The sequence below is a fragment of the Schistocerca americana genome, chromosome 2 (genome assembly GCF_021461395.2).
Source record: "Schistocerca americana isolate TAMUIC-IGC-003095 chromosome 2, iqSchAmer2.1, whole genome shotgun sequence".
In the NCBI taxonomy this organism is placed as follows: Eukaryota; Metazoa; Arthropoda; class Insecta; order Orthoptera; family Acrididae; genus Schistocerca; species Schistocerca americana.
Window position 1 is genome coordinate 577,687,923 of NC_060120.1, and position 26,885 is coordinate 577,714,807.

The following is a 26,885-nucleotide window of genomic DNA, read 5'->3' on the forward strand; positions in this document are numbered from 1 at the left end:
TTAAACAGTTATTTATAAAGAAAACTGACGCCGAAACTCACTATCCACGCGTGTGCGCCATCACAAAGGTTATCTCTTGGAGGTATTGCGGCGCAGGCTACTAGCGGCCGAGTAAACCGCGGGACAGAAACACCAAATTATGAAGCAAATGGGAAAGCTGATATAATACATACAGCTCACAACTCACTCGTTTACCTAAGGAAAAAACTAAACTCTACCGCTAACTTAATGCAGTCATTTGATAGCTGATTTTCACGGATGGCTTTTTAATCAAGTTACACATCGCACGGGAACAGTAGGAACGTTGACAATCCCAAGAGAACAATCATTTTTTTCGGCAGGAAAGGTACATTGCTTGTTAATTCAGAGTACAGGGTATCTCCATGTCAAAGTTCATCGAAATCCGTCCAGCCGATTCAACGTGAATGTATAACAAACATACTAACTCGACGGAGATAGAAAATAATCAATTTCTAGTTCGGTGCAATGTAAATTTTATAATACTCGTATTTGTACGTGCAACACGTCATCTGCCCTCACGTGTGTGTGCGTCTTATTAACGCTGGCATATCATAATTAAATTCAGCCTCAATAAAAGCTTACCACGTTCTACATGTAAAAGGCCCGAAGCCTCTCTCTCGTACAACATTTGAATGACACTGTCGTTGTGACTCTTCAGGAGTCCCAAAAACTATGGTACGCCTGACGCTCAGAGACTAAAATGCAACGGGTTTGTATGGAAATACGGATTAACACTTTAAGGGCTGCGCAAGGATTGAATTAATTAAATTCATCGTATCTTGTATGAAATATTAGACGGCATTTTACAAACACGATACGGTTCAAAATTCAAAGAATAATTCGGTTTCTGTAAGAGTAATTATTGTTCCACATTTCACACTTTATTCTTCAAATCAATAAATATCTTGTACTATACAACTTCAAAAGTAGCCTGTGTGTTAATGGAGGACGTAAGATCTCCCCATGTCAAATTTCATCAATTTGTGTCAAGCCGTTTTAGCACGGTGCAGCAACATACAAACTTTCGCATTTACTGCCAGTGCTTCAATATAACGAAGCCACGATTACGCCGTCAATAGTTACATTAGCATTTCCGTTGCCTACGCGATTTCGAGAGTCCGAAGTGTCGCAGAAGGATTAGGCATTGGTAGGTGTTTTATTTTTTATACGTCCTTTGGAACTTAAATAGTGGCAACTGTTTATTCACAACCGATACATAAGAGTTACGTGTTTGCACCTATTACTGTCCTTCAAAGTAGTCACCAGCGTTGTCTAGAACTCTGTTACCAGTGATGTGGAAGTAGTAGTATACCGTTACCAGATCCTGTTCTGTTGATTTCTTGATGCAATAATTTTTAATGGTACGAATGGAGCGGTCTACTGTCTTTCGAATCTCTGGAACAGTTCTGAAGCGAATGCCACGAAGTGGTTCCTTCATCTTTGGAATCAAATCACGTCCGGGGAATATGGTGGATGGTACAGTACTTCCCAGTTCCATTGACCATACAGAGCAGCCACACTTTGCGCTGTATGCGCCCGCGCATTGTCGTGCAAAATGGTGGGTGGGTTTCGCAGAAAGTGTCGCCGCTTCTTTCGCAAAGCTGGTCGAAGGTGATACTCCAGAAGTCGTCCTGGAGTCTGCAAATATTATCCGAAAAAGAAAACAACAACAAAAACGAACAATTTTCTTAATCTGTAGCATATTACGCATGGAGTAATAACAGTTTTTTGAAATTTTGAAAGAAACAATGAATAAAGTGGCCGACGTTTGAAACAAAGATGTAGTCTTGACATGTGTTTCTGGTCACATTCCTTACAATAACTAATAAATAAATTAAAATACATTATCTTATTACTCCTTGCGGACATGCTCGTGAAGTAATTCAGGCAAATTTCAGAAAGATATTTTTATTAACGTGACCGCAAGCCATTGCGTCAGCTGGAGATACATTCTATCATGAAAATCTCTCGTTGTGTGGCTGGCTGAGGAGAACGGACCCTCGAGAACCTAGCGGAGAGCGACAAAATGATTTTTAAAACTGAGTGTTGGACGACGACCCGGTGGCGGCGTCGGTGGCTCCTGCATGTGGCAGTAAGTGATGCGCAGCGACAGTGTGTGGCTCGCGTGGGAGTGAGTGTGTGTTGTGGTGGGCGCGCTGCGCGGTCGGCATTCCGGCCAGGCAGCAAGTGCGCAGTCGCGGCCTCTGCCTCTGCCTCTGCCGCCTCTCTACCTCTAGGCGTGCCGGCGGCGCCGTCAGCACTTCGTCGGCATCTCCAGGCTGCGTTGCGAGCGCCGGTACTGCGTAGTCGCCGTCTTGCCTCAAGTTGACAGCTCTAGAGGCCGAGAGCTGAGAATCAGACACAAATGGACGGAGAAATTGATCACTACAAATGGCTGTCAAGATTTCTTCCGTACACAAATTTGAACCACCAACTATAATTAGGAATGTGGTTCAAGAAAAGGATGAGCCGTACTTAAATCTCACGGCAACGGCCTTGCCGCAGTGGATACACCGGTTCCCGGGAGATCGTCGAAGTCGAGAGCTGTCGGGCGTGGTCGGCACTTGGATGGGTGACCATCCAGGCCGCCATGCTCTGTTGCCATTTTTCGGGGTGCACTCAGCCTCCTGATGCCAATTGAGGAGCTACTCGACCGAATAGTAGCGGCTTCTCTCAAGAATACCATCATAACGACCGGGAGAGCGGTGTGCTGACCCCACACCCCTCTTATCCGCATCCTCCAATGAGGATGACACGGCGGTCGATGGTCCCGGTAGGCCACTCGTGGCCTGATAACGGAATGAGGATGACACGGTGGTCGGATGGTCCTGGTAGGCCACGCGTGGCCTGATAACGGAATAAGTGCTTGCTTAAAGCTGATCCTGTCGGAGTAATTTATTCTGAAGTCAGCAACATCAAGACTGGAAGATAAATGAATGGAACAATAGATTTTGGCAAGACACTCGTTACCAGGGAAAACTGTTTTCTACCGGTAATCCAAGTCGTACATGCACGATATTTCGATTGCGTAAATCGCACTGGTCGACAGGTGGCCCCTGGACCTCAGGGAGCACCTGATGAACATTGCGAATTACGCAATCGAAATATCGTGCAAATACGACGCGGATTACCGGCAGGAAATCCGATTTTCCAAGATGACAACGCCTTGCCAGGAAAGTCTGAAGACCTACATAATACTCGGACTTTCGAAAGCAGTGCTATCACAGCTCGTAATTACAAGTATCTGATGAAATGTATCCAGATGCCTGTATGCAATGCGGAATACATTGCTAGAGGTCAAGAAAGGCGGACTGGAAACCATAAAAATGACGAGGGGAGCATTGTTGGTAGAGAACCACAAACAGCACCGTTGGTCGGTCAGGGGAGGTCAGTGACTTTGATCGTGGACTAGTCGTTGGATGTCACCTGAGTCATAAATCCATCGCGGAAATTTCAGTCCTCCTAAAGCTGCGCAGATCTTCTGTTGATGTGATTCTGAGGTGGAAACGCGAAGGAGCAACCATGGCTAAACAGAAAGGGATAGTCGTGCATTGCGGTGGATGGGTATAAAAATTCGCATGAAACCAACGGAAGGATTTATTCTAATGCTACAAAATTCTGCCAGCAGTCCAGTTACCTCAATGACTGTGCGTAGAGAGTTACCAAGAGTGGAGTCCAGCAGTCTATCAGCTCCTTACAAGCCACACCTGTCAGTAGGAAACGCTAAGCGATGCTTGAGATGGTGTAAAGACAGACATCGCTGGACAGTAGATTACTGGAACCGACTGATTTGGAGTGATGAATCACACTGTACTCTGCGAGTTCTTGGAGAATGTTAACTGTAAATACGTATGGTGCCAGAAGTGAAGTACGGAGAAGGTCGCGTTACGGTAGGGGGTGTTTTGCATGGTGGGAGATGGGGATTCCTTATTACACTTAAGGAAACGCTATTGCAGGCTATAAACACATTTTACAGGATTGTGTACTGTGTACAGAAGAGGGATAGTTGGAGACGACGCACCAGCATGACGACTCGCACTGTCATAAAGCTGTGGCAAGTGAGGCAATGTTCTGTGGACAATAACATTCCCCAAATGGACTGCTCTGCCCAGAGCCTCAACGTGAATCCAGTGGTGCACAGTTGGGATGACTTAAAATGCCGATTTCGAGCCAAACCCAGCCTCAAATGTCACTGTCTACTCAGTTTTTAGCTCTTGAAGGAAAATGGCCTCCGATTCCTCCTTAGACATTCAGACACATAATTGATATTGCCCCCAGACGAGTTCAAACCGTCATAAGGGCGAAGGGTGGACAGTCCCCACTAACAGGTCCAAATACTCATGGTCAGATAAAGTGTCTGGAAAAGGTCATATTGCAGTCGCCAAGAGCTGGTGGTAAATAGCTCTTTATTTACAACTGGCTCGATCTCCAGGCGATCAACAGGTATCTTAAAATTATTTTCAACAACTTGCATGACGAATAACTTAAATACATAGGCTATTACATGGGGTGCCTCTACACGAAAAGGTGGAACTTGACTGTAACATGTAGACAAGATTAACAGTGTGGCTGCACCGAACTGTTGACTAGGTAATGTAATTGACGGCAGTGACGTAGGATGGATATTATGCCATTTGACGCTACAGTTTTAATACAGCCCTCTCAGCTGATATGTAATGAAGAGCCAAAGAAACTGGTAAACCTGCCTAATATCGTGTAGGACGCCGTAAGCGCGCAGGAGTTACCGCAACACGACGTGACATGGGCTCGACTAATGTCTGAGGTAGTGCTGGTAGGAACTGACACCATGAATGCTGCATGGCTCTCCATAATCCGTAAGAGTCCGAGGGGGTGGAGATCTCTTCTGAACAGCATGTGCTGCGGAGCTTAGTGGCCAGCGAAAGTGTTTAAACTCGGAAGATTGTTTCTGGGGCCACTCTGTAGCAATTCTGGACGTGTGAGGCGTCGCATTGCTGGAATTGCCCAGGTGCGTCGGAATGCACAATGAACATTAATGGATGCACATGATCAGACAGGATGCTTACTTACGTGTCACCTATCAGAGTCGTATCTAGACATATCAGGGATGCCATATCACTCCAACTGCACACGCCCCACGCCATCACAGAGCGTCCACCAGCTTGAATATGCATGGTCCATCGATTCTTGAGGTTGCCTCCAGACCTGTATACGTCCATCCGCTCGACACAATTCGAAACGACTTAATCGAGCAGGTAACACGTTCCGAGTTATCAACAGTCCAATTTCGGTGTCGACGGGACCAGACGAAGCGTAAAGTTTTTTGTTGTACAGTCATCAAGGGTACACGATTGGGCCTTCGGCTCCGAAAGCCCATGTCGATGATGTTACGTCGAATTGTTGGCACGCTGACACTTGTTGAAATCTGCAGCAATTTAAGGAAGGGTTGCACTTCCGTCACGTTGAACGATTCTCTTCTGCCGTCGTCGGTCCCGTTCTTGCAGTATCTTTTTCCGACCGCAGCGGTGTCGAAGATTTGATGTTTTGCCGGATTCGTGGTATTAGCGTTATACTAGTAAAATGATCGTACGGGAAATCCCCATTTCGTCGCTACCTCGGATATGCTGCGTCCCATCGCTCGTGCGCGGACTAAACCCATCTAACAAGTGCGCCAGACACTTGTTGTCTTATATAGGCATTGCCGACCTTAGCGCCGCATTCTACCTGTTTACATATCTCTGCATCTCTGCATGCGTGCCTATACCAGTTTCTTTGGCGCTTTAGTGTAAATAACCTTAAGATACCTGAAAGTTGTCTGGAGATCGAAAGCAGTTGTAAATAAAGATTTATGTATCAGGAGTCCCTGGCGGTTGAAGTACGACATTTGCGAACTTCTTCATAGCTGAATCTCGTTTATCTACGAAATGCCTAGGTTTCATTCTTATTGCTTGGGATTCAACGGTGGGAAACATTTCTTATCAGAGTCCGGAGCTTCACTTTTTCGGTGGAATCTGTTGACGCCTGTAAATCAGATTTGCGATAATGCTATCACGTATGATACCAGTTTCACGATGAGGTTGGTCGCGACTACTGATTCATTGGCAGTCAAGCTTCCGTGGAGGAAGACCTTCTGACAGATGAAGTCGTCCACCACAGGGGCTGACCAGGGAGATCTCTCACGCTGTGTCGTATAGAGGAATAGTTTCCTTTTCCAGCCTGGGGGTACTTCATCGTCCCGGCAGAGGTTCGAGTCCTCCCTGGTACATGGGTGTGTGTGTTTGTCCGTAGGATAATTTAGGTTAAGTAGTGTGTAAGCTTAGGGATTGATGACCTTAGCAGTCAAGTCCCATAAGATTTCACACATATTTGGACCTTTTTTTTGTGTACTTAATCACCCGAGAGGGACGGGAGGGGGGAGGAGATTCTTAAATGATATTTCATGAGGCGATAAAAATAAAAATTGTCCAATTAAGAAAGTAAATTATTTTAGAAAAATCGTCTTTGTAATTACCATTTCGCTATACTCTAACGCATTTTACACAAGCAGACAAATATTACCCAAAATTATCCAGTATAATTATATGAACTGGTGCGACAGAACCCACATTTTATGAAACAAATATATGCACAGCTGTGTTTGAAATCCTCAAGCAGTCATCATTTACCACTGCTTGAGGCAACCAGTCATTTGCTGCATGGGGTGTTCAATGGTTCAACTAAGGTTTTTATTCACCGCGTCGCTGCTCAAGTGCTTGCTCACCGACCAAGCCAGAATAATATATTTCCAAACTGAGATACCTTGCGGATTTCTGTGGAGTAATAAATTCGCTTAACTACAGCTTGCAAGGAAACGTGGTGATTATTGTGACAGAAAAAATTATATTTCTTTGCGAATCAGCGCCTTACCAAGACACTGGTGGACGTTTAGCTCGTCACAGAACTGACTAGTCCACGCGTGCAAAGAAAAAAGAATGTTCATCCGCGTATGGAATTAGTCTACATCTACCGTAAGTAATGAATTCTGTAATCAGATATTTTCCTGATACGCAAATCATCTAGGAAATGCCTGGGGTCTAAGACAGTTTGTGTAAAAAAAAGAAATATCTTCGTATACTGAGGATGTGCCGAAGTACATCTTCTTATTATATATTTATATGCACTGGCTGAGACCAAACCGAATACAAACAACTACCAACCGTCTCAATGACACATCATTATTTTCTTTAAAAACGAATGTTCATTGGTTTCGTTGAGTCAGGGACCATATTTATCACAACTAAATATATTTGTTTCGGTGTTCTCTACCTCCTGCATTAATTTGAAGGAACAGTTTCGGAACACCCTGTATAATTGTAAAACAGCAGTGCGCAACAGTACAATTTCTTTTTTCTGTAATATCTAAGAACACTCACAGGCATTTTTCGGACTCCCCCCTTAGTAAAAAAAAAAAATTCAAATGTGTGTTAAATCTTATAGGACTTAACTGCTAAGGTCACCAGTCCCTAAACTTACACACTACTCAACCTAAATCATCCTAAGGGCTAACACACACATCCATGCCCGAGGGAGGACTCGAACCTCCGCCGGGACCAGCCGCACAGTCCATGACTGCACCGCCTTAGATCGCTCGGCTAATCCCTCCCCCCCCTCTTAATACTGTGTAATCATACGCGTTGGCGGCAAAATGGGAAGCGTTAACGAATAGCGAAAATTACGAAGGACTCCCTTGTAATGCTCAACGCTGTAAAGAGCAGGCGCTGAAATCTTGTTAATTGGAGACGTGATACAATTGCCAGCTCTTATGGATAAGGCATTTCATCATGCATTATTGGTACTGTAGTTCTTTTTACTTTGTTTTTGCAGGATTTGTGAGACAGCAGGGAAGGACTACAACAAAAGCGGAAAATTGTGGAATAGAACACTAATCGGATTGTGAGCTGGGTAGAATAATGGATTTCCAGCTCACGGTGCATTTATTAAAGAAGTTAAAGAAAATTGTAAAATCAACAAATTTCCCTTAGTGACAGTTGGTGCTGTTAACGAAGTGGACATCATTATGTTAAACGTCTGTTAAAAGTTCCTGCCGTAGCTCAGAAACGAAGTTTGCTTGTCGTTAGTTTGTTGAGTTAAACAGCGGCGCTCAGTATTCTCGTGTGATGGAAGACACGCCTTGAATGCGAAACACATTTGTAACATAGTGCCTAGCACGGTGGCGTAATTGAAAATGTCTACACATTTATCATACTGTTAGAAGAAGTAGTGACAAAATAAGTGAGCGTTCAGTTCTACTACAGCGTAATTACAAGAGTTAAAGTCCGCAGTAATTTATACAATTGGACGGTCGTATAACACTGTAAAATTACCATTTTCGATATAAGTGGGCTGGATTGTTTCAAGTAACTTATGCTGTAATTGGCTAAACGAGAGTTTTAACGGAATTGACTTCTAGACTTCTTAAACTATTTCACCATGGCACTGAAACAAATAGAAATTCTCGTTTTTCCTGTGGATTGCTTCGTGTACTGTGAGTGGTAATGACGGATCTCTAAACACTTCCGCACTGTTTAACTGCAGCGTTGGGAAGTGTATAAGCAGGCGGCCGGAAGCTCCGCCACTCCGGCTTGGCGTGGTACGTGCGACGGCCGCAAGTTCGCTAATAGCAGTTCGCTGTCAGCTGACAGTTACCTCTTCCGCCGCACAGGTGGCAGCACGTGCACAACTGTGCTGCTTGCGCTCCTTCAAGTGTAGCTTAGCACGAGGAAAGAGTTTTATTTCATCTCACATCTGTGATGTAATATTATTTGAAGTAAAGAGAATGTCAACTATTAACAGGTCAGAAAAGATTAACTCTGTCCACATGCTAAAATCAAGGAAAGCTTTGAAAACAAATTTGCGCAAAGCTTCGCGTATCATACTAGAATGTTCTTTCCGTCCTTATCTCGGAGCTTCTGTGGCATCGCGCAGTCACACTCGCCTTCGCGGTCAGAATCCACTTTTGCGTCGTTCTGCTCCACCGATTTGATTCCAAACATTTATTGGCGGACTCAGGCTAATTCTCTACTCTGTTACACTATGAACTGAGTCTGAGCAAGGTTCGCTAGCCACGTTTTGACTAGCGAGACAGAGTTTAGTTTTTCACCACTCAAAGTCATTTGTTAAAATCCCTGTAGCAATCCAGTTACTTTCACGATTGCGAGATCCAAGCGCTGGACGGGAAAATATTGATCCTGTAACAGCTGGTACATAGCCTCCAACTGTCCCTAACACTTCCCGAGGCTCTGCACAAGAAAATAGCGATGCACTTTATTGTCAGTAAAGGAGAGAGTATCACAGAAACACAACACTCAAATTTCCAAGGAAGGAAATGGAATTTAATTCTTTCAATGAAACCTCGCCACGTCGGCCTGGTTCACTAACCCGCCACCGTCCAGCTAGCTAATTGGCTCCAGAACCTGGTGTCCAATTTTGCCTTGTAACAGAAAAGATACTTGTGCTGTTCACAAGGCTCTTCTAACATTCTGTAAGTTACTAGTCTGTAGGTAACTAGTCTTCAATTTAGATGGTCCGTAGCTCCACGGATATTGAGAGCAGGCGCTTAAGGGAAGATCAGAGAGATGTACAAAATTTGCAGCTTGAAAATGTAGGAAATAGAGAGAAATACTGACACGGTTACAATTATTCACTCATGTTTGTCAAACTATCACTAACTAATTGCAGACGATTGATGCGGCAACTTTCCTTACGAACCTAAGTGGGCAGGTTGGGTTGTATGGATTACTCGTTTCTTCCCATAACAATCCCTAAGAAATGCAAGTCGGACGAAGAGGAAATTAGCTGCAAATGTTTGGGAGGGGACACTCCTTTCTGGAAGAAGCCTAATAACAAAGGAAATCTCACAGTGACCGTGGGCAATCGTAGCTATTGTTAATTTTTTTTTTTTTTTTTCGCAGACAGACAGCAAGTGGACTATATTTTAACATCGTTTCAGAGTTGGAGAACCTGTAATTGTTTCAATATTCGTTTCATCATTAAAAACTGGATGAGAGAAATGAAAGCACTAAGGTCGTCTTTAGCAGAGCCTTGTTTCGTGCGGTTCTGCAGACGTATTGTCGAAAATCACAAATGACTAAAAGAGTAAAAAAATTATTTATCGAATGAAAAGCTAAAAATCAGAACTTCATTAAATAAAATAAGTGTGAAATTAATATCTGATCGTTTTGAGCTTCTAAAATCCTGACAAGAGCCATTTGTCGATGGCCAGTTTTAAGGTATTTCCCGATTTTTGCGAATCAGTGTGTCCTCTGTCGAAATACACGTCTCAGAACCCAAAGTTTTAAATACTGAACTATATCACACTACATGTAAAACTACATCTACACGTGTCTGCTGCAGGCTCTGACTTGTGTGAATGCTTCTTAACTCTCTCTCTCTCTCTCTCTCTCTCTCTCTCTCTCTCTCTCACACACACACACACGCACACGCACACGCACACACACACACACACACACACACACACGCACACTCATTCTCTCTCTCACTCGATATCAAGTTATTTGCTTTTATTGGTATGATTTGGCTGAATACTGTGTATATTGCATTGCCCCATTGCTAAATAGTTTTCACTCCAGATACATTCGTGTTGTCCCATTCTGTAAGAGTGAGTTACACCGTGCGAATCTGTATCGGAGTATCCTATCGTAAGATTTTCAGAAGTCGAGAAACTCGCGATGAACTTCGGTTCCGTTATCTACTGCGTAAAACGTTATCGTGGTAGAAATACATAATGATCAATCATCTGGATGTTCAAAAATGGTTCAAATGGCTCTGAGTACTATGGAACTTAACATATGAGGTCATCAGTCCCCTAGAACTTAGAACTACTTAAACCTAACTAACCTAAGGACACCACACACATCCATGCCCCCATGCCCGAGGCAGGATTCGAACCTGCGACCGTAGCGGTCGCGCGGTTTCAGACTGTAGCGCCTAGAACCGCTCGGCCACCTCGGCCGGCCATCTGGATGTTAGGTGGAATGCAAATGACACATGGGAATACGCTTTGCAATGGCGACTATTATCCATGACACGCGCAGTTTACTCGGAGCTGACGTCAAAATGACCTGTACGCGTCCAGCAGAAAATTTAAGAGTATACCGAAGTTGACACGGACACCAGCTTCTTCCATGTGTGAGTCGACCCTCAGAAATCGCAACACATTGGCAGAAAAACAGATAAATATTTGATGTGTATATGCAAACTGAAGTGACGCATGGAAATTTGTACCAACTCCGGGATTCGAACTCGTGTTTCGTTATCCTTTGTAGAAATTTTGATTCGTCGCTTCATTCAGCATGTTTACATCATAGATGTTTGAGACTTGAAAAGGTTACTGGAACCATATGGTTTCATCTGGTAAATATTTGTGACAAGGAAAACATGAATGTTACTGCTGCTCGTTCCACTTGCAGCAATTTACACTGTACTCTTTGGTCCCTGCTAAACCACAGCCTCGTAAATCGGTACATCTTCGGAAGAAACCGGCAAGATATTTTTGACAAGCAAGAATACAAATGCCACTGTTGGTAGTTGCACTAAAAGCAATGTCGTTCTTCGTTTTTTAGTCAGACAGAAGTCAAAAAACGGAAGGAACTTATTCCGGAGTGTGTGCACTCTTGTCTGTAAATAACATCGAGTATAGCAGATGATACTTTTATTTCATTAACAAGGTCGTAGAATCTGTTACAAAAGCGAAAATGAAAAAAAAAGCATGGTTTTCTTAAAGTATATAGGAGATTGGGAATCTGTTTCCTGCAACTCGTTCACTCAGCGTCCTTAACCACAACACCAGTACAAATATACAGGGTGTTACAAAAAGGTACGGCCAAACTTTCAGGAAACATTCCTCGCACACAAATAAAGAAAAGGTGTTATGTGGACATTTGTCCGGAAACGCTTAATTTCCATATTAGAGCTCATTTTAGTTTCGTCACTATGTACTGTACTTCCTCGACTCACCGCCATGATTTCATACGGGATACTCTACCTGTGCTGCTAGAACATGTGTCTTTACAAGTACGACACAACATGTGGTTCATGCACGATGGAGCTCCTGCACATTTCAGTCGAAGTGTTCGTACGCTTCTCAACAACACATTCGGTGACCGATGGATTGGTAGAGACGGACCAATTCCATGGCCTCCACGCTCTCCTGACCTCAACCCTCTTGACTTTCATTTATGGGGGCATTTGAAAGCTCTCGTCCACGCAACCCCGGTACCAAGTGTAGACACTCTTCGTGCTCGTATTGTGGACGGCTGTGATACAATACGCCATTCTCCAGGGCTGCATCAGCGCATCAGTGATTCCATGCGACGGAGGGTGGATGTATGTATCCTCGCTAACGGAGGACATTTTGAACTTTTCCTGTAATAAAGTGTTTGAAGTCACGCTGGTACGTTCTGTTGCTGTGTGTTTCCATTCCATGATTAAGGTGATTTGAAGAGAAGTAATAAAATGAGCTCTAACATGGAAGGTAAGCGTTTCCGGACACATGTCCACATAACATATTTTCTTTCTTTGTGTGTGAGGAATGTTTCCTGAAAGTTTGGCCGTACCTTTTTGTAACACCCTGTATACCGTTTTCAACAAAATTATCCATTCTTTGTAGGTTCTCCTGAATGCCATTGCCGTCAATGCATCATTAACTGACTTTTAATTATAAAAAGTCGTACCAAGGGTGACATGTTTATCCTAAATCTTTGTCATTGCCTTCAAATGGCATACTGCCATAACACGTAAGTTTAAGTACAAGAGCAATCAAGTAATACGAAATCAATACGGCGTCTCCAAAGTCGCCGACTGCAGCCGTCGCATCAAGTGACACGTCGTTTTGACGTCAGATGCGAGTAAGCTAAGCGTGTCACGAACGCGACCTATGCGGTGGCTGGTGGACCCTGAGTGCGGCGAGAGCAGAGCAGAGCAGAGGGCACGGGCGTCGCCCCTGTGTGGCACCTGCGCCCCAGCAGGTGGAGCACAAAGGCGCCATTCAGGCCGGCGACCGTGCCTGCCCGGCCCGTCCCTTCCCTACCCTTCCCTTTGCTGCCTGCAGGGCGCCGGCGCTGCTGTCAGCACAACAGACGCCGCGCCCGCCGCAGTAGCCTCTGCGACAGGCGTCAGTCCGTGCTCGGAGCAGTCCTCGCCCGCTGCCTACATCACTGAGTGCAAAGGGCTCATTTCCTTACCTAATACGTGCTTGCGCTCCGTCTCTCTTCCGCCGACGAGACGCTAAACTCCGACTTTTCTCCCTACCGCCTGTAACAACTTTTTTTAAAAATGCTCTCTAGACAAAAAAGAGACACATCACGAAAGGATTATCCGAATGGGACGGCAACCGGTAAATGTGATCCACGTGTACAGACAAACAAACGATTACGTTATCAGAATAAATTGGATGATTTATCAAGATAAGCAGCTTCACAAATTGAGTGCCCATGTCTGCTATTATGCAAGCAATTAATTAGTCAACTTGGAGCTAACTTAGAGTCGCTGGATGCCTTCATGAGGCATATGGTGCCAAACACTGTCCAATTCGCGCATCAGGTCGTCAAAATACTGAGACGGTTGGAGGGTCCTGCCCACGATGCTCCGAACGTTCTCAGCTGGGGAGAGATCCGGTGACCTTGCTGGCCAAGGTAGAATTTGGCATGCAAGAAGACAAGCAGTGTATGGGCGGACATTATCTTGCTGAAATGTAAGGCCATGGATAGCTTACCATGAAGGTCAACAAAAAGGTGCGTACAATGTAGTTGGCGAACCGCTGTGCTGCAAGGGTGCCGCGGGTGACAACCACATGGGTCCCGCTATGAAAACAAATGGCACCTCAGACCATCCCTCACGGTTGTCGAGCCGTATGGCGTGCGACGCTCAGGTTGGTATCCCACCGCAGTCTCTGGCATCTCCAGATATGCCTTCGCCGGTCATCAGGGCTCAGTTCGAAGCTTTACTCATCACTGAAGCCATTCCAGGCCGAAGACGTAACTGGAGACGCCACAGACAGCGCTGCGATGCCACTCTTACTGCACCCCGCCACACGGTCCGACAACCAGTAGTGATGGTCTGAGATGCCACTTGTTTTCAGCCGTCCAGGGTGGCCGAGCAGTTCTAGGCGCTACAGTCTGGAACCGCGCGACCGCTAAGGTCGCAGGTTCGAATCCTGCCTCTGGCATGGATGTGTGTGATGTCCTTAGGTTAGTTAGATTTACGTAGTTCTAAGTTCTAGGGGACTGATGACCTTAGAAATCAAGTCCCATAGTGCTCAGAGCCATTTGAACCATTTTGCACTTGTTTTCATAGCAGGACTCCTTTGGTGTCACTCGCGCCATCCTTACAGCACAGAGTACGTCGACGACATTCTACGCCCCGTTTTGTTGCCCTTCATGGCAAGCCATCCTCAATCCAACCATTTCGAGATTTCCACGATCTAACGCGACCAATTGGACAGAATTTGGCACGAAACCTCATCGAGCAGCTCTGTCCATCACTTCCAAAACGAATAACTGCTTGCTTAAGGACCAGAGGTGGACAACGCGTTATTTACTCGCTTAATTTGATAAGATCTATTTTTCTCGAATATATTATCCATTTTTTCTGAACTTATCATTTGTATATGTACATCACATGTAACGATTTCGACCAGTTCGGATAATTTCTTCATGATGGGACGTTACTTTTTTCCTTTTCTTAATGTGTTAAAGATATAATCATGAGCTACCTATCTACACTTTCCTGCGACATTAGAACAATTCTCGTAGCGAAGAGCGGGCTTCTGTATATACTCGCGTCGTGGAATTCCTTAGCCAGAGGCCTTAACTACGATTCGTTTGCGCCTCGAAGCTGCTCGCCATTTGCGAAACGCTATGATAATAGCTGTATTTTCATACTGAGGAATGACGCTTCAGAGGGGTCAATTGTATCCGACATACATCTGGATTCATCTATAGACACTTGTAACTTTTGTTGTGGTTTTAATTTCGGCGTATTATTACAATCAACAATTAAATACCGAATAATTTGATTAAAAGGTACTGATCTGGGCGAAGTCTTTCAGCAGGAAGTGGAAATAATAGACCAATCTGATTCTTGGTATTCAAAATAAATGCGATTTTTATAGTAAATTTATCCAACGAAACACCATACCTCGATTTAGTGTTTTGAATTAATGACCTTTAGAATCGAAAATGGTGTAGAGTACTACTTAACATGCAAGGATACTACTGACAAACCTTTAGTTTTAGAGTTGCAGTGGTGAAATTTAAGGAAGACAGGTTCGTGCTGGCGGCAGACTGACGACGAGAAAACCTCCCTCAAATGCAGTGAAACTGACTGTCCCATACTTTTCAGCAGTAGCATAGATATTCAGTTTCAGAACTTAATTTGGGATCTAGTATACAGACTTCAAGTGGCGCGTAGTATCTCTTTGATGGCCAACTAGGCTCTCTACGGAGAGGTGGCAGCCTGAAAGTCTGTGATCAGCACTCAAGGCGCTGCGGTGTCAGTAGCGCTGGATCAGACATGTAGAGGACGCCCAGCTGGTGTCGCAACCGGCTCTTGCTGACGTCATGTTAACGCACTTGCTTCGGCAGCAATGCTTGTGTTTACTTCTCTGCACCTCCACGTTACGGCTGCCAATAGTGGAGGGAGTACTGTTGAAACAGCGCTTTCTGGCCGCATCGTCGTCATTGCTGCTGCCGCTGCTCTCGTCGATGTCGTCGTCATCGTCGTCGTCGTCGCCATCGTCGTCGTCGTCGACGACGACGAGCCACCATAGCCATCATTAATGTGTAGCCTCTATCACTCGCGATATCATTTTACACAAAGCCACAGGACAGACTTGCAGGAACAAAGAAACAAATCAGCCGTAGCCATAGTGAGGCGATAGTCCGACATTTGTGTTACTGGATGGTATTCTAGTTTCTATAGCACCTGATTCTGGTAAAATGACTCGTTCCGAATGTATAGTTCCTCAGTTTTATTAGTAATAGTATTTCTCTTTCACAGTTTCTTTCTTGCTCTATTTATTCGAGAACACGGAATTGTTTGGTTCCCGGTGGGCTGATTGTACCTCCTTCCAGACATCTTTCTGACAACTGAAATCGCGGCAACCGGTCTGATACCCAAAAATTACAAGAAAAGTTTAGAATTTTTGGATCGTGCCTTAAAGCGAAACCTGTAAATCGCGATTTAGGTTTCAAAACTCGAACCATATAGTTGCTACTCTTCTTGTGGATATATTCTATTACAAGATCTTATTTTGCAGCTGAAAATTAGTGTCCACAATGAGCTTTCGCTCTGCAGCGAATTGTACGCTGATGTGAAACTTCCTGGCTCTCTAAATTCGTGGTTTGGGCTAGAGTCCCAATCTGGCGCGCACACACACACAGTTTTAATCTGCCGGGACATCGAAAATTTGTTGTTCTTGTGGACAAAAGAGTGTTTCGCCTGGCCACAACATCCATCTTCGTTACGTTATGAAATGAGGAAATACAAAAATGAGCATTTTAAATATATGTAGATATGTTTGTACGCATGATCTAGTTGCCATTGTTGAACCCGCCAGCAGTTATCTTGTAAGGTCTTCGGATTAAATAAAGCGTTTCTAAAATAAATACTCGTTCTCTCACAATTACTACGTTAATTGTCTAAGTCTGATGTCCGTGATAGTTCGCGCAGAGGGTTTCATTCCATCGTATATTCTACCAATGTGGACTGCAGACAGTCACAATACATAATTTATGAAAACAGAACACAATTTACGAAAACATGTCAGATGCATTTCAAGGTACCAAGTTGTTACCTGTCTCTAGTCAGCGTAAACTATATTGATCTGGGTCAGAGAGCATTGACATAATTACATGTGTTTGAGTTAAACACACTGTACAGCTTTTCGTCGTCGAGGAGAGAAGGCGGAAGGTTTCGCAAAAAGGAAAAATCCCTGTACCTTTGAAAGCTATTTAAACTCCAAGAAGGAATTTGAGAATCTTACTATGCTGGTACCTAATGAAAACCAAGACTAAACAATTCACTTAAAATGAGAAAAGAGGAAAGGTTTCTCTTAGCAAGCTAATGCTCTGAACTGTCAGCATGGTCTCGTCCTTCGTGATTAGTCTCTTGAAATCCATTCAGACGTCGACTGATATCGTCTCGTCGGCAACATGCACAGACTCTATGTTATATTTCTTTTGAAAATGCTCCACATTTCCTATGTTCTTTCCATACCTTTTTAAGACTGCAAGGGTGACGACTTTATACACTGCTGAATTCTCCCTGTATTGTATATGCGTAACTATTGCAATAAGCGATTCTAATTAAAAAGAAATACCACCAGCAATGTTTATCTGATAGTACGAAAGACAATGTTATATTTGAATAAATGGAACATACAAATATTCACTAGGTACGCTCGTCCTTCTTAATCTTTAGAGGCGGTCCTCCGCCTGATTCAAGTGATCTGGTCCGGATTTCTGTTGCAGAAAGCAGGAGCAACAAACCCTCCTCTCCAAACCAATTAAAGTAATACACGACGCATGAACATGCTATCAGACTGAAACTCCCTGGCAGATTAAAACTGTCTGCCGGACCGAGACTCGAACTCGGGACCTTTGCCTTTCGCGGGCAAGTGCTAGTTCTGCAAGGTCCGCAGGAGAGGTTCTGTAAAGTTTGGAAGGTAGGAGACGAGGTACTGGCAGAAGTAAAGCTGTGAGGACGGGGCGTGAGTCGTGCTTGGGTAGCTCAGTTGGTAGACCAATTGCCCGCGAAAGGCAAAGGTCCCGAGTTCGAGTCTCGGTCCTGCACACAGTTTTCCAGGAAGTTTCATATCAGCGCAATCTCCGCTGAAGAGTGAAAATCTCATTCTGAATGCTATCAGATTGTCTGATGCGTCACTGAAGGTCCATTACGTTATTCCCATTTCACAACAACGCCCCGTAAGGACATTCATACCTTCTCCCGTTTGGGTGTCGAACTGGCTGCTTTTATTGATTCAAAGAAACAAATGTGAATGACAATTTTTAAATTAAGTTGGTAGTAGAAGTATTTGAAACTCTCAATTTTTACTATCGATCTGTGTCCGTTACGAGTGCTCTACAAGACTGTCACACGAACAGGGTGATATCGTACTTTACCTTCGTTTATTTCGTGTTGTGTTAGCGCTAAGTGAAAATAATACATTTTGTTCAGGTAAGCGCCTAATCGGCTGCAACTAGGGCTGTCAGGACCGAAAATAGACAAGCAGAACTCTGCGTTACATTTACCCGGACATAGCCGGACATTTTACCCTAAAAGCTGGAATAACTTTTTCAAATAAAAATAGTAGTTCGGTATTTTCAATCGTTTATTAATGATAAGTCATAGCTTTTTTGCGAATTCAACCTCAATAATGCTTAATCTAACAAAAGTCAGTAAAAGGCCCTATAATTTGGCAAATATGATAGCTGAGCAGCTCAAACTAACTCTCGTCCGCACTCGCGCGTCTCAACATGGGTAGGAGCGACGCATTCCGTGGTGGGTTGGCCTCGGCTGATCGTCACATTCTACTTTTCCTCGCTCGCTCTGGGTGTAGCGTGGCAGTGACACTGTGTGAACACAGGGGACACAGACACAGGAAAAATCCTGTGTAGTATATCTATATATCGTCATGGTATACATCTCTACCTACATTATTAAACCGCTACCCCGATATCAGTTGCTTGCCAATCTGACGGCGTACAGGTTCAACAAAATTTTGATTTTCAAAATTTCGCGTGATTGACAGAATTTAAAAATTTGATGTTAGCATAATCTACTCATGAAGGAGTATAATTTTATCTTAAAACTTTGTGCAGTAAGACAGCTATTAAAGTTAGAAACTACATGAACGTCTCGAGACAGCGTAACTCACCGCACGTATAAATACCCAGACTATAGTCATCCAATGCTTGAGAATTAGAGCAATTAATAACTTGCAATTAACTTTACACATAATTTCAAATCTTTATGAAACTTTTCGTCTCAGATCCCTCCCATAAAATGATGAAAGAAAAGTAGTTAATCGGTTGCTACGTTTTCTCTGTACATGCAGTAAAACTGCTGCGTCGGGCTCGACGCTGTAATTTATTATTTTTTTATTGCACTTTCTATTTGCAGCACACTTTTCAGACACTATGTGCGTCTATCACTTAATGTACTTGCAAAAATTACATCACTGTACAATACGTAATTCAGGAGATAAGACGTCATCAACATTGACATGCGTGTAAAAACTAGGTTGTGCTTAAAATGGAACAGAAATTACCCGGGCTGTAATATTCACTGTTCCATAGAAGAGCACTGAGCGATTTCTAACAAAATTTAAGCATAATTTTAAGCTTTTCCTAAACGTATTTTGTGTACGCCTACAAGACTAAAGTCAAATATTTTACACATGAACTCACTTGTAAAGTAATCAGACATTGAAGCTGTTTTATCCAGGGGAGCTCGATTCCTTAGAGAATCGGGGATTTGACTGGTTCCTTCACCTTGCAATAGGGCTCACAAGGGAAACTCCTCATCGCACCCCCTCCCCCCCCCCCCCACCTCGGATTTAGTGGTAAGTTGGCCCATTGGATAGCGCATCAGAAACTGAGCACGGATCGAGCAGGTAAAGAGAAAGAAGGTGTACTGGATTGTGGAAAAGAGAAGAAAAACAGAATCATTCAATATTGAGGAGCATCGATTACTTTCGTGTCGTGATAGTGTCGTCACGGTGTTGGATTGCGAAGGGAGAGATCCGGGTTCAAGACTCGCACAGGCCAATTTTTTATTTCACAAAATTACGAACTTTTCGTCTGGTCATTTCGTGTCGGTTCGCTGTATTAAAATTTGTGTATGTGCCGTGGTGTAATGTCAGTCTACAACAGCGACGTGTAACGAAGGGACCTCCAGACGTACGTACCTCCTATTTGTTCTACCCAAGAACCACATGTGTTATGATTGCGTTCCATGTTCGAAGTTTTGACTCTTGAATTCCATCGTTGTAACACAGTCCATACCCGTTTATTTGTTTTTCTCATTTCTGTGAAAGGTCTATGCGGCATACAAAGAGACAAAAGGAACGTCAGGCGGCACGAAGAGTAAAGAACAGGACTGATGGAGAGGAGGGGGAGGGGGAGAGGGAGGAGGAGGAGGAGGAGGAGGAGGAGGAGGAGGAGGATGAGTGACAGCACGGGGCGCCCCAGAGGCGTTGCGCTCAATGGGGTGCCAGCACAGTCGCCGTCACATTTGGATCCGTCCCACGATCACAACACAACTGGGACAACACAAGAGGAAGATGACACAAGAAGAGGATAAACAAAGTGGCAAAAAAGACAAGACAAAACGTAGGGAATAAGTGGGCACCCTTAGCCACCATCTAACCAACCTACTTTGAGCAATGTGGAAATTACGATCCTCCTACTTCTCACTATCCCTTCAGAATACAATAAATAAAATGTCTTTTGCAGTACAACAGCCAGAAAAACAATTTGGTGAGAGGAATGTCGTTTCATTGTTAATTCCAGTATTTTAGCACGTAGAGTTAAGAGTTTCAGGCAGGTCTCGGAACACGGAAGGGAGTCACCACGAGCAGCGACCGGGCAGCTGTGTGTGTGTCTACTTTGTCTTGTGTGTACTTGTGTTGCGCCGTGGCTGAGCGTCGGCATGCGCTGCAGTGGACGCGGCCGACTTCATGACGGAGGGCCGCGAGTGCGTCAACTGCGGCGCCATCTCGACTCCGCTGTGGCGGCGCGACGGCACGGGCCACTACCTGTGCAACGCGTGCGGCCTCTACCACAAGATGAACGGCATGAACCGGCCGCTGGTGAAGCAGCCGCGCCGCCTGGTAAGGCCGGGGTCCCACAGGCACTCGAGCACCGGCAGCAGCGCACGGCCCTCCTCTGCCCTCCTCCTCTCCTCCTCCTACCGCCCTCTCACACCCCTCCCTTGTCCGCTTCCTCTCCCTCCTCATCCGGAGGAGCCTGCCGGAGGAACCGCGCCAGCAGTGATCTCGCAGGTACACACGCGAGTATGCCGGGTCTGGCGTTAGCTTCAGCCTTTCTATGCGTCCGAGGTAGCTTCGTGGCCAGCACCTTAGGTTCCAGCCGGGGTTGTTTTATAAAAGGCTCCATCGTTTCACTCTTTCTTGTGGTCTTCGTCAGGAATGCCATTGACGTACAAGGTGTACCGTTAACATGTTAAAATTCATACTTCACTAGGTAGACTAGTAAAAACTGACACAATTGCTTCAAACCACATGGAGTTTTACTGAAACTGAAAAAAGTGCACAAAATGACAGAAAGATGGCGCTTCATATAATACAAAAGCAAAAATTACCAAAACACTTGATTTTTTAAAAACGACGGTGTTCTTAAGAACAAATGTTGAAATGTAGGCCGTCATCATTACTGTGGTCACTGGACAATTTTGTGAATAGCAGTGTAAAGTATATCAGCAAGTATGATAAGTTACCGTCGGATGTTATCTCTTAGCATTTCTAATGAGGTCGAACGATCGCTTAGATTTACGACTTGAGGTAACTCTAAATCTCCATCTATACTCCGCAAGCCAACTGACGGTGTGTGGCGGAGGGTACCTTGAGTACCTCCATCGGTTCTCCAGTCTATTCCAGTCTCATATTTTTCGTGGAAAGAAAGATTGTCGGTATGCCTCTGTGTGGGCTCTAATCTCCCTGATTTTATCCTCATGGTCTCTTCGCGAGATATACGTAGGAAGGGGCAATATACTGCTTGACTCCTCGGTGAAGCTATGTTCTCGAAACAAAAGCCCGTACCGAGCTACTGAGCGTCTCTCTTGCAGAGTTTTCCACTGGAGTCAATCTATCATTTCCGTAACGCTTTCGCGATTACTAAATGATCCTGTAACGAAGCGCGCTGCTCTCCGTTGGATCTTCTGTATATCTTCTATCAACCCTATCTGGTACGGATCCCACACTGCTGAGCAGTATTCAAGCAGTGGGCGAACAAGCGTACTGTAACCTACTTCCTTTGTTTTCGGATTGCATTTCCTTAGGATTCTTCCAATGAATCTCAGTCTGGTATCTACTTTACCCACAATTTTATATATAGTCATTCCATTTTAAATCATTCCTGATGCGTACTCCCAGGTAATTTATGGAATTAACAGCTTCCAGTTGATGACCTGCTATATTGTAGCTAAAAGATAAAGGATCTTTCTTTCTATGAATTCGCAGCACATTACACTTGTCTACATTGAGATTCAATTGCCGTTCCCTCACCATGCGTCAATTCGCTGCAGATTCTCTTGCATTTCAGTACAATTTCCCGTTGTTACAACCTCTCGATATATTACTGCATCATCCGCAAAAAGCCTCAGTGAACTTCCGACGTTATTCACAACAAGGTCATTTATATATATTGTGAATAGCAACAATCCTACGACACTCCTCTGCGGCACACCTGAAATCACTCTTACTTCGGAAGACTTCTCGCCATTAAGAATGACATGCTGCGTTCTCTGTTATCTAGGAAACTCTTCAATCCAATCACACAATTGGTCTGACAGTCCATATGCTCTTACTTTGTCCATTAAACGACTGTGGGGGAACTGTATCGAACGCCTTCCGGAAGTCAAGAAACACGGCATCTACCTGGGAACCGGTGCCCATGGCCCTCTGAGTCTCTCTCCACAACCAGATCACACGGATTGTCGTTTGACGACTGGGAGGCCAAGCATGACGGGAGTGGCGCCTCAGCATGCGATCATCACCAAACTATGTGCGCAAGTCATGTTTCACACGTGTATCAAAATTGGGTGGAGCTCTATCCTGCATAAAAGTTGTACCTTCCGGCAGGTTTCTATTGACCAGGCTAGAGGTGATAGGATTGTGTAACATATTGGCGTACCTCGCACCCGTCACGCTGACACTTTAAAAAGTAGCACTCCGCATTCCATCGAAGAAACGGGACTGACACAATTGATGTGATAAATCCACATCACACCGTGACTTTTTTGTCATTTAGTGGGGCTTCTACGGTAGATCTACGATTTTCGGTAGTCCAAAGTCTGCAGTTGTGGGTGTTTCCATGTAGCGTCCCTGATGTGTTGCTATCCAGCGCCATCTGTTGGCCGGTTTTTACGGCCGTTTTTAGTATGAATGAAATCCCATTTCATTTCGCGCCTGTCTCTCAAGTTTTATCTCTCTACCCACATTATTCCGTGGATTAGGAATTTTCCAACTTTAACAGATTTTTGGGTCGCCCTCTATATTGCAAGCAGTAGCGAGAGATGCAACGATTGCACGTTACGGAGCCTGTTTTTTAATTTAACCTGTTTCGCGTCCTCATTAGGTATCTTCTGTTATCACGTAGTACAAAGTCTTGCAAAGTGTCCTGAGCTATCAATCACTGTCTTTGTGATCGTTGTGGAATTGTGATCATCACCCGTCATACGGGACGTCACAGACTTCCAACGACGACAAATTGTCGCTGCCTGCTTGATTGGTCCATGAGTGACAACAGTCACAAATCTACTCGATATATCTAGAGACATCGATATTCAAGTTCCACCGCTTCGATCCAGTGCATGTAATTGTCATGTATGTCCTTTGTGTAGGGTAAACCATTTTCTTCCACTGATTCCAATAGAGCAGAGGTGAATTAATAAATACTCCATGGGAGCATTTCTTGTGGTGTTCGGATATCATAGGTGGAAAGAAGCATCAATGGCAATGAAAATTTAAGTCAAACGCGGAAACGCGCTCGGAAGCCTGAATGGTGAAGACGACATATTTCTCACAGAAAGTGACAGGATATGGTTCCATCAGAAGACCACTATGCTGAAAGTGTGCATTGGACTTAACATATTTCTATGGCCAACTATATTGGGAAAGGAGGAATACATTTAGCGATCTGTTCTCGCTAAACTTGCATAAATAGACCACCGTGCTTTCAAAAATTTCCGAGACGCATGCTACGCCTGGCGTATAAGCGACGTCAACGCAGAAACTACGGAATTAGTGTGAACCCACAACTGTAAACAACAGATGTGCATTCTTAATGAAAGAAAACATGATCCGTTGTAGGTTATAATGTAAACGTTCTTTACTTAAATCGTGCGATTAGGTAATTTTGACAAGAAGTCATTTTCAAGCACATTCTGATGTCACGTATTACGACATGTAATTATCAGATTCTTTCTCCTTACCCATACAAAACCTGACCTTATATGCCATAACTACGTTAGGACTGAATCGCTATCAAAAGCGTTACGTCATCGCATGTCACAAGTTGCTAACTATACTCCATGTCCACTGCATAACACTCAGAGTACAGTTATGAATATGTGACATGTGATGATGTAACGCTTTTGATATCGATTCAGTCCTAATGTAATTAAGGAATATGAGTCTGGTTCTGAATCGATAAGGAGAAAGAACCTGATAATTACACTCCGTAACAAGTGACATGACACATGTGCTTGAAATTAACTTACTGTCGAAATTAGTTAATCGCACGTTTACACTATAGCCTACAGTGGACCATGTTTTCTTTTTATAAAGTATTTAGAGGTTATAGATCCTCACAGAAACAGAATTTGTCGTGAGTAAGCAGCGTTAAGTAGTGGACGTGAGACAGTAGTGTGTCAATGTTGTAGGTTTTTGTTGCTGTCGCCATAAGTCGCGATGGAACACCATCTCTGTATCAGGCGTTCAAAAAATTATCTACAATGTCTTGAAGCAGAGAAGAAATGTGCAAAGTTTGTTTCGCACACCTTGACTCCAGAAAATAAACCACGACGCATGGACGCCTACAGCGACTTGACTGAAATGAGGAACGCGGACAGTTCTTGTTTCGAAAATTTATCACGAGTGAGGAGACTTGCTGTTATCAATACGCAGCTTACCACAAAACGACGAAGTGCAGAAAGTCACACGAAGAGTCAGTGCTTTGGCGGCATAACCGACATTCGAGTCAGTGTGACGTGCAAGTTGAAAACGTCCCGAAGAAGGACTTACCTGAATGATTGTATCCGAATGATTATGTGAACATTCTGCGCGTTGCACTCAAGTGAATGGAGACTATGTACAGCCCTTGAAGTACTAAAACCACAATGTTTTTCTATAACTTATTAATTCAGTCTGGAAACTTTGTGGACTGACGGTGTAGAATACCACAGCAGGACCACAGATAAATTGGGGCTCCATAACGGGTTTAGACTACTGTCCTTGTAGGTTTACCTATAGCAAGACATGATCTACATGTGGAAAACATTAGGGGAAGCGTAGAATTTTTACCAACTATGAGAAACACAGTATGTTTCGTAATGGTTTTATGGGTCAAATCTTGGTTTCCAGCGGTTCGTATAGTCAAACCGGGAGGAGAGGTGATTATTAATATCAACGAAACCAGTGCAGATGGTCGTGTTATTCAAATAGCGTTAATATTGTTTCCAGTTAGGGGAATGAATTTTCGATAGTCATCACCCATCCACTGGACTGTAAATGCCAAAGACTGATTTTTTGAGCATGATCACGAAATACTGCACTATCCCGTTCTCCACAATTTTCAGAAATGAATATTGTAGAGCCATTACAGTTTGCATTTGAAAAGCAATTACAGGACCGCTACCATGCTCCTGCATATTTCAAGGAACTGGAAAAGTATCTTCACAAGGAATGGAGTAAAATGCCTTTGAATGCAATTCAAAACTTATACGAATATCTTCAAGATTGTTAAATGTGGCTCCGTAGCTCGTTGGGTAGTTATTAATGTTTGTTTTGAGCATCCACTATCAACTGTCTCGCTTCAAATCAGAAATGATTTGCCATTATTGGCAATTATCTGTTGCCTGAAATACTGAAATGTGCACCATCTCATCATGGTACGATGCTGTTTGTCTCATTTGATAGTGTGTGTAGAGACAGAAATGTCGATTATCAGTGGTAAGTTTTCGGATTCGTCGTTGGATTCGCAGACTGGCAACACGTCTTCAGTAATGTTGTTCTTAGATTCCGCAGGTCTTGTGGGAAGTGACCCAGTCTTCACAACCTCGGAAAACCATAAAATTCTTCCTACGTCGTTGAAAAGTTGAATAAAATGCTTTTTCTAAATGTTGTTGAGTTTTCATCTAAAGCTTCTAATTTCGATAACACAAAAGTGAATTATAAGATCATCTGTAAAAGATGGCTGTGGATCATCTGTAAATGATAGCTATGAAGGACTTTGTAAATTTTTTAGTTAATATTACTGTCTCACATTCTGTTTAATTCAAAGAATAGCCCCCAAAACATAAAGATATAGTACAAAACCCAAAGCTGATTCTCCAAACAGAAATATTTCCTGTTTACTGTTAGGACAACCGATATGTTGGGTGTGATAGGTCCAAAATACATTCTGTGGATGTAGATAGCCCCCCCTGACTAGGTAACGGTCAGTAACACAGACATTTTTAATTTCGTTATTCGTTTTCACATTGACATGCGATGGAAAATATGTGGTGGAAAATGAATATTCAGTTAAGAAATAAGTGTTATATGCTGCAGTTAGTCAAATTTCATAGCTGGCTCTATAGCTAGCATTCGTTTCGTCTGCTACGTGCAAGATGACATCGAAGAGACGATATTTCTAGCGCTGTCTTGGGGGCGTCACTAGACGTACTGAGTACCTGCGTCGGACCTGTACTTCGTACGCCACAGTAGCCGACGACCGAATGGTGTAAGTCCTAAAGTTTGTACCTCAATCTACTGCTGTTGAATAAATGGGTACTTCAGATTATTGGCGATTCCGTTACAGGCTTCACAGATCAATGTCAAGTTTACGGCTGCATATTAATAACTTTTCGTTGTAGTTATACTTGGA

At 43.8% G+C, this 26,885-nt stretch overlaps 1 protein-coding gene across 1 annotated transcript in view; it reads left to right on the plus strand.

The window, feature by feature from the left end:
- Window positions 1-26,885, plus strand: part of LOC124594196 (transcription factor GATA-6-like) — a 277,300-nt gene that overhangs the window by 221,258 nt on the left and 29,157 nt on the right. The window contains exon 5 of the mRNA XM_047132554.1: window positions 20,721-20,890. Within this exon, the coding sequence (XP_046988510.1) occupies window positions 20,721-20,890 (170 nt within the window). The remainder of the gene's footprint in view (window positions 1-20,720; window positions 20,891-26,885) is intronic.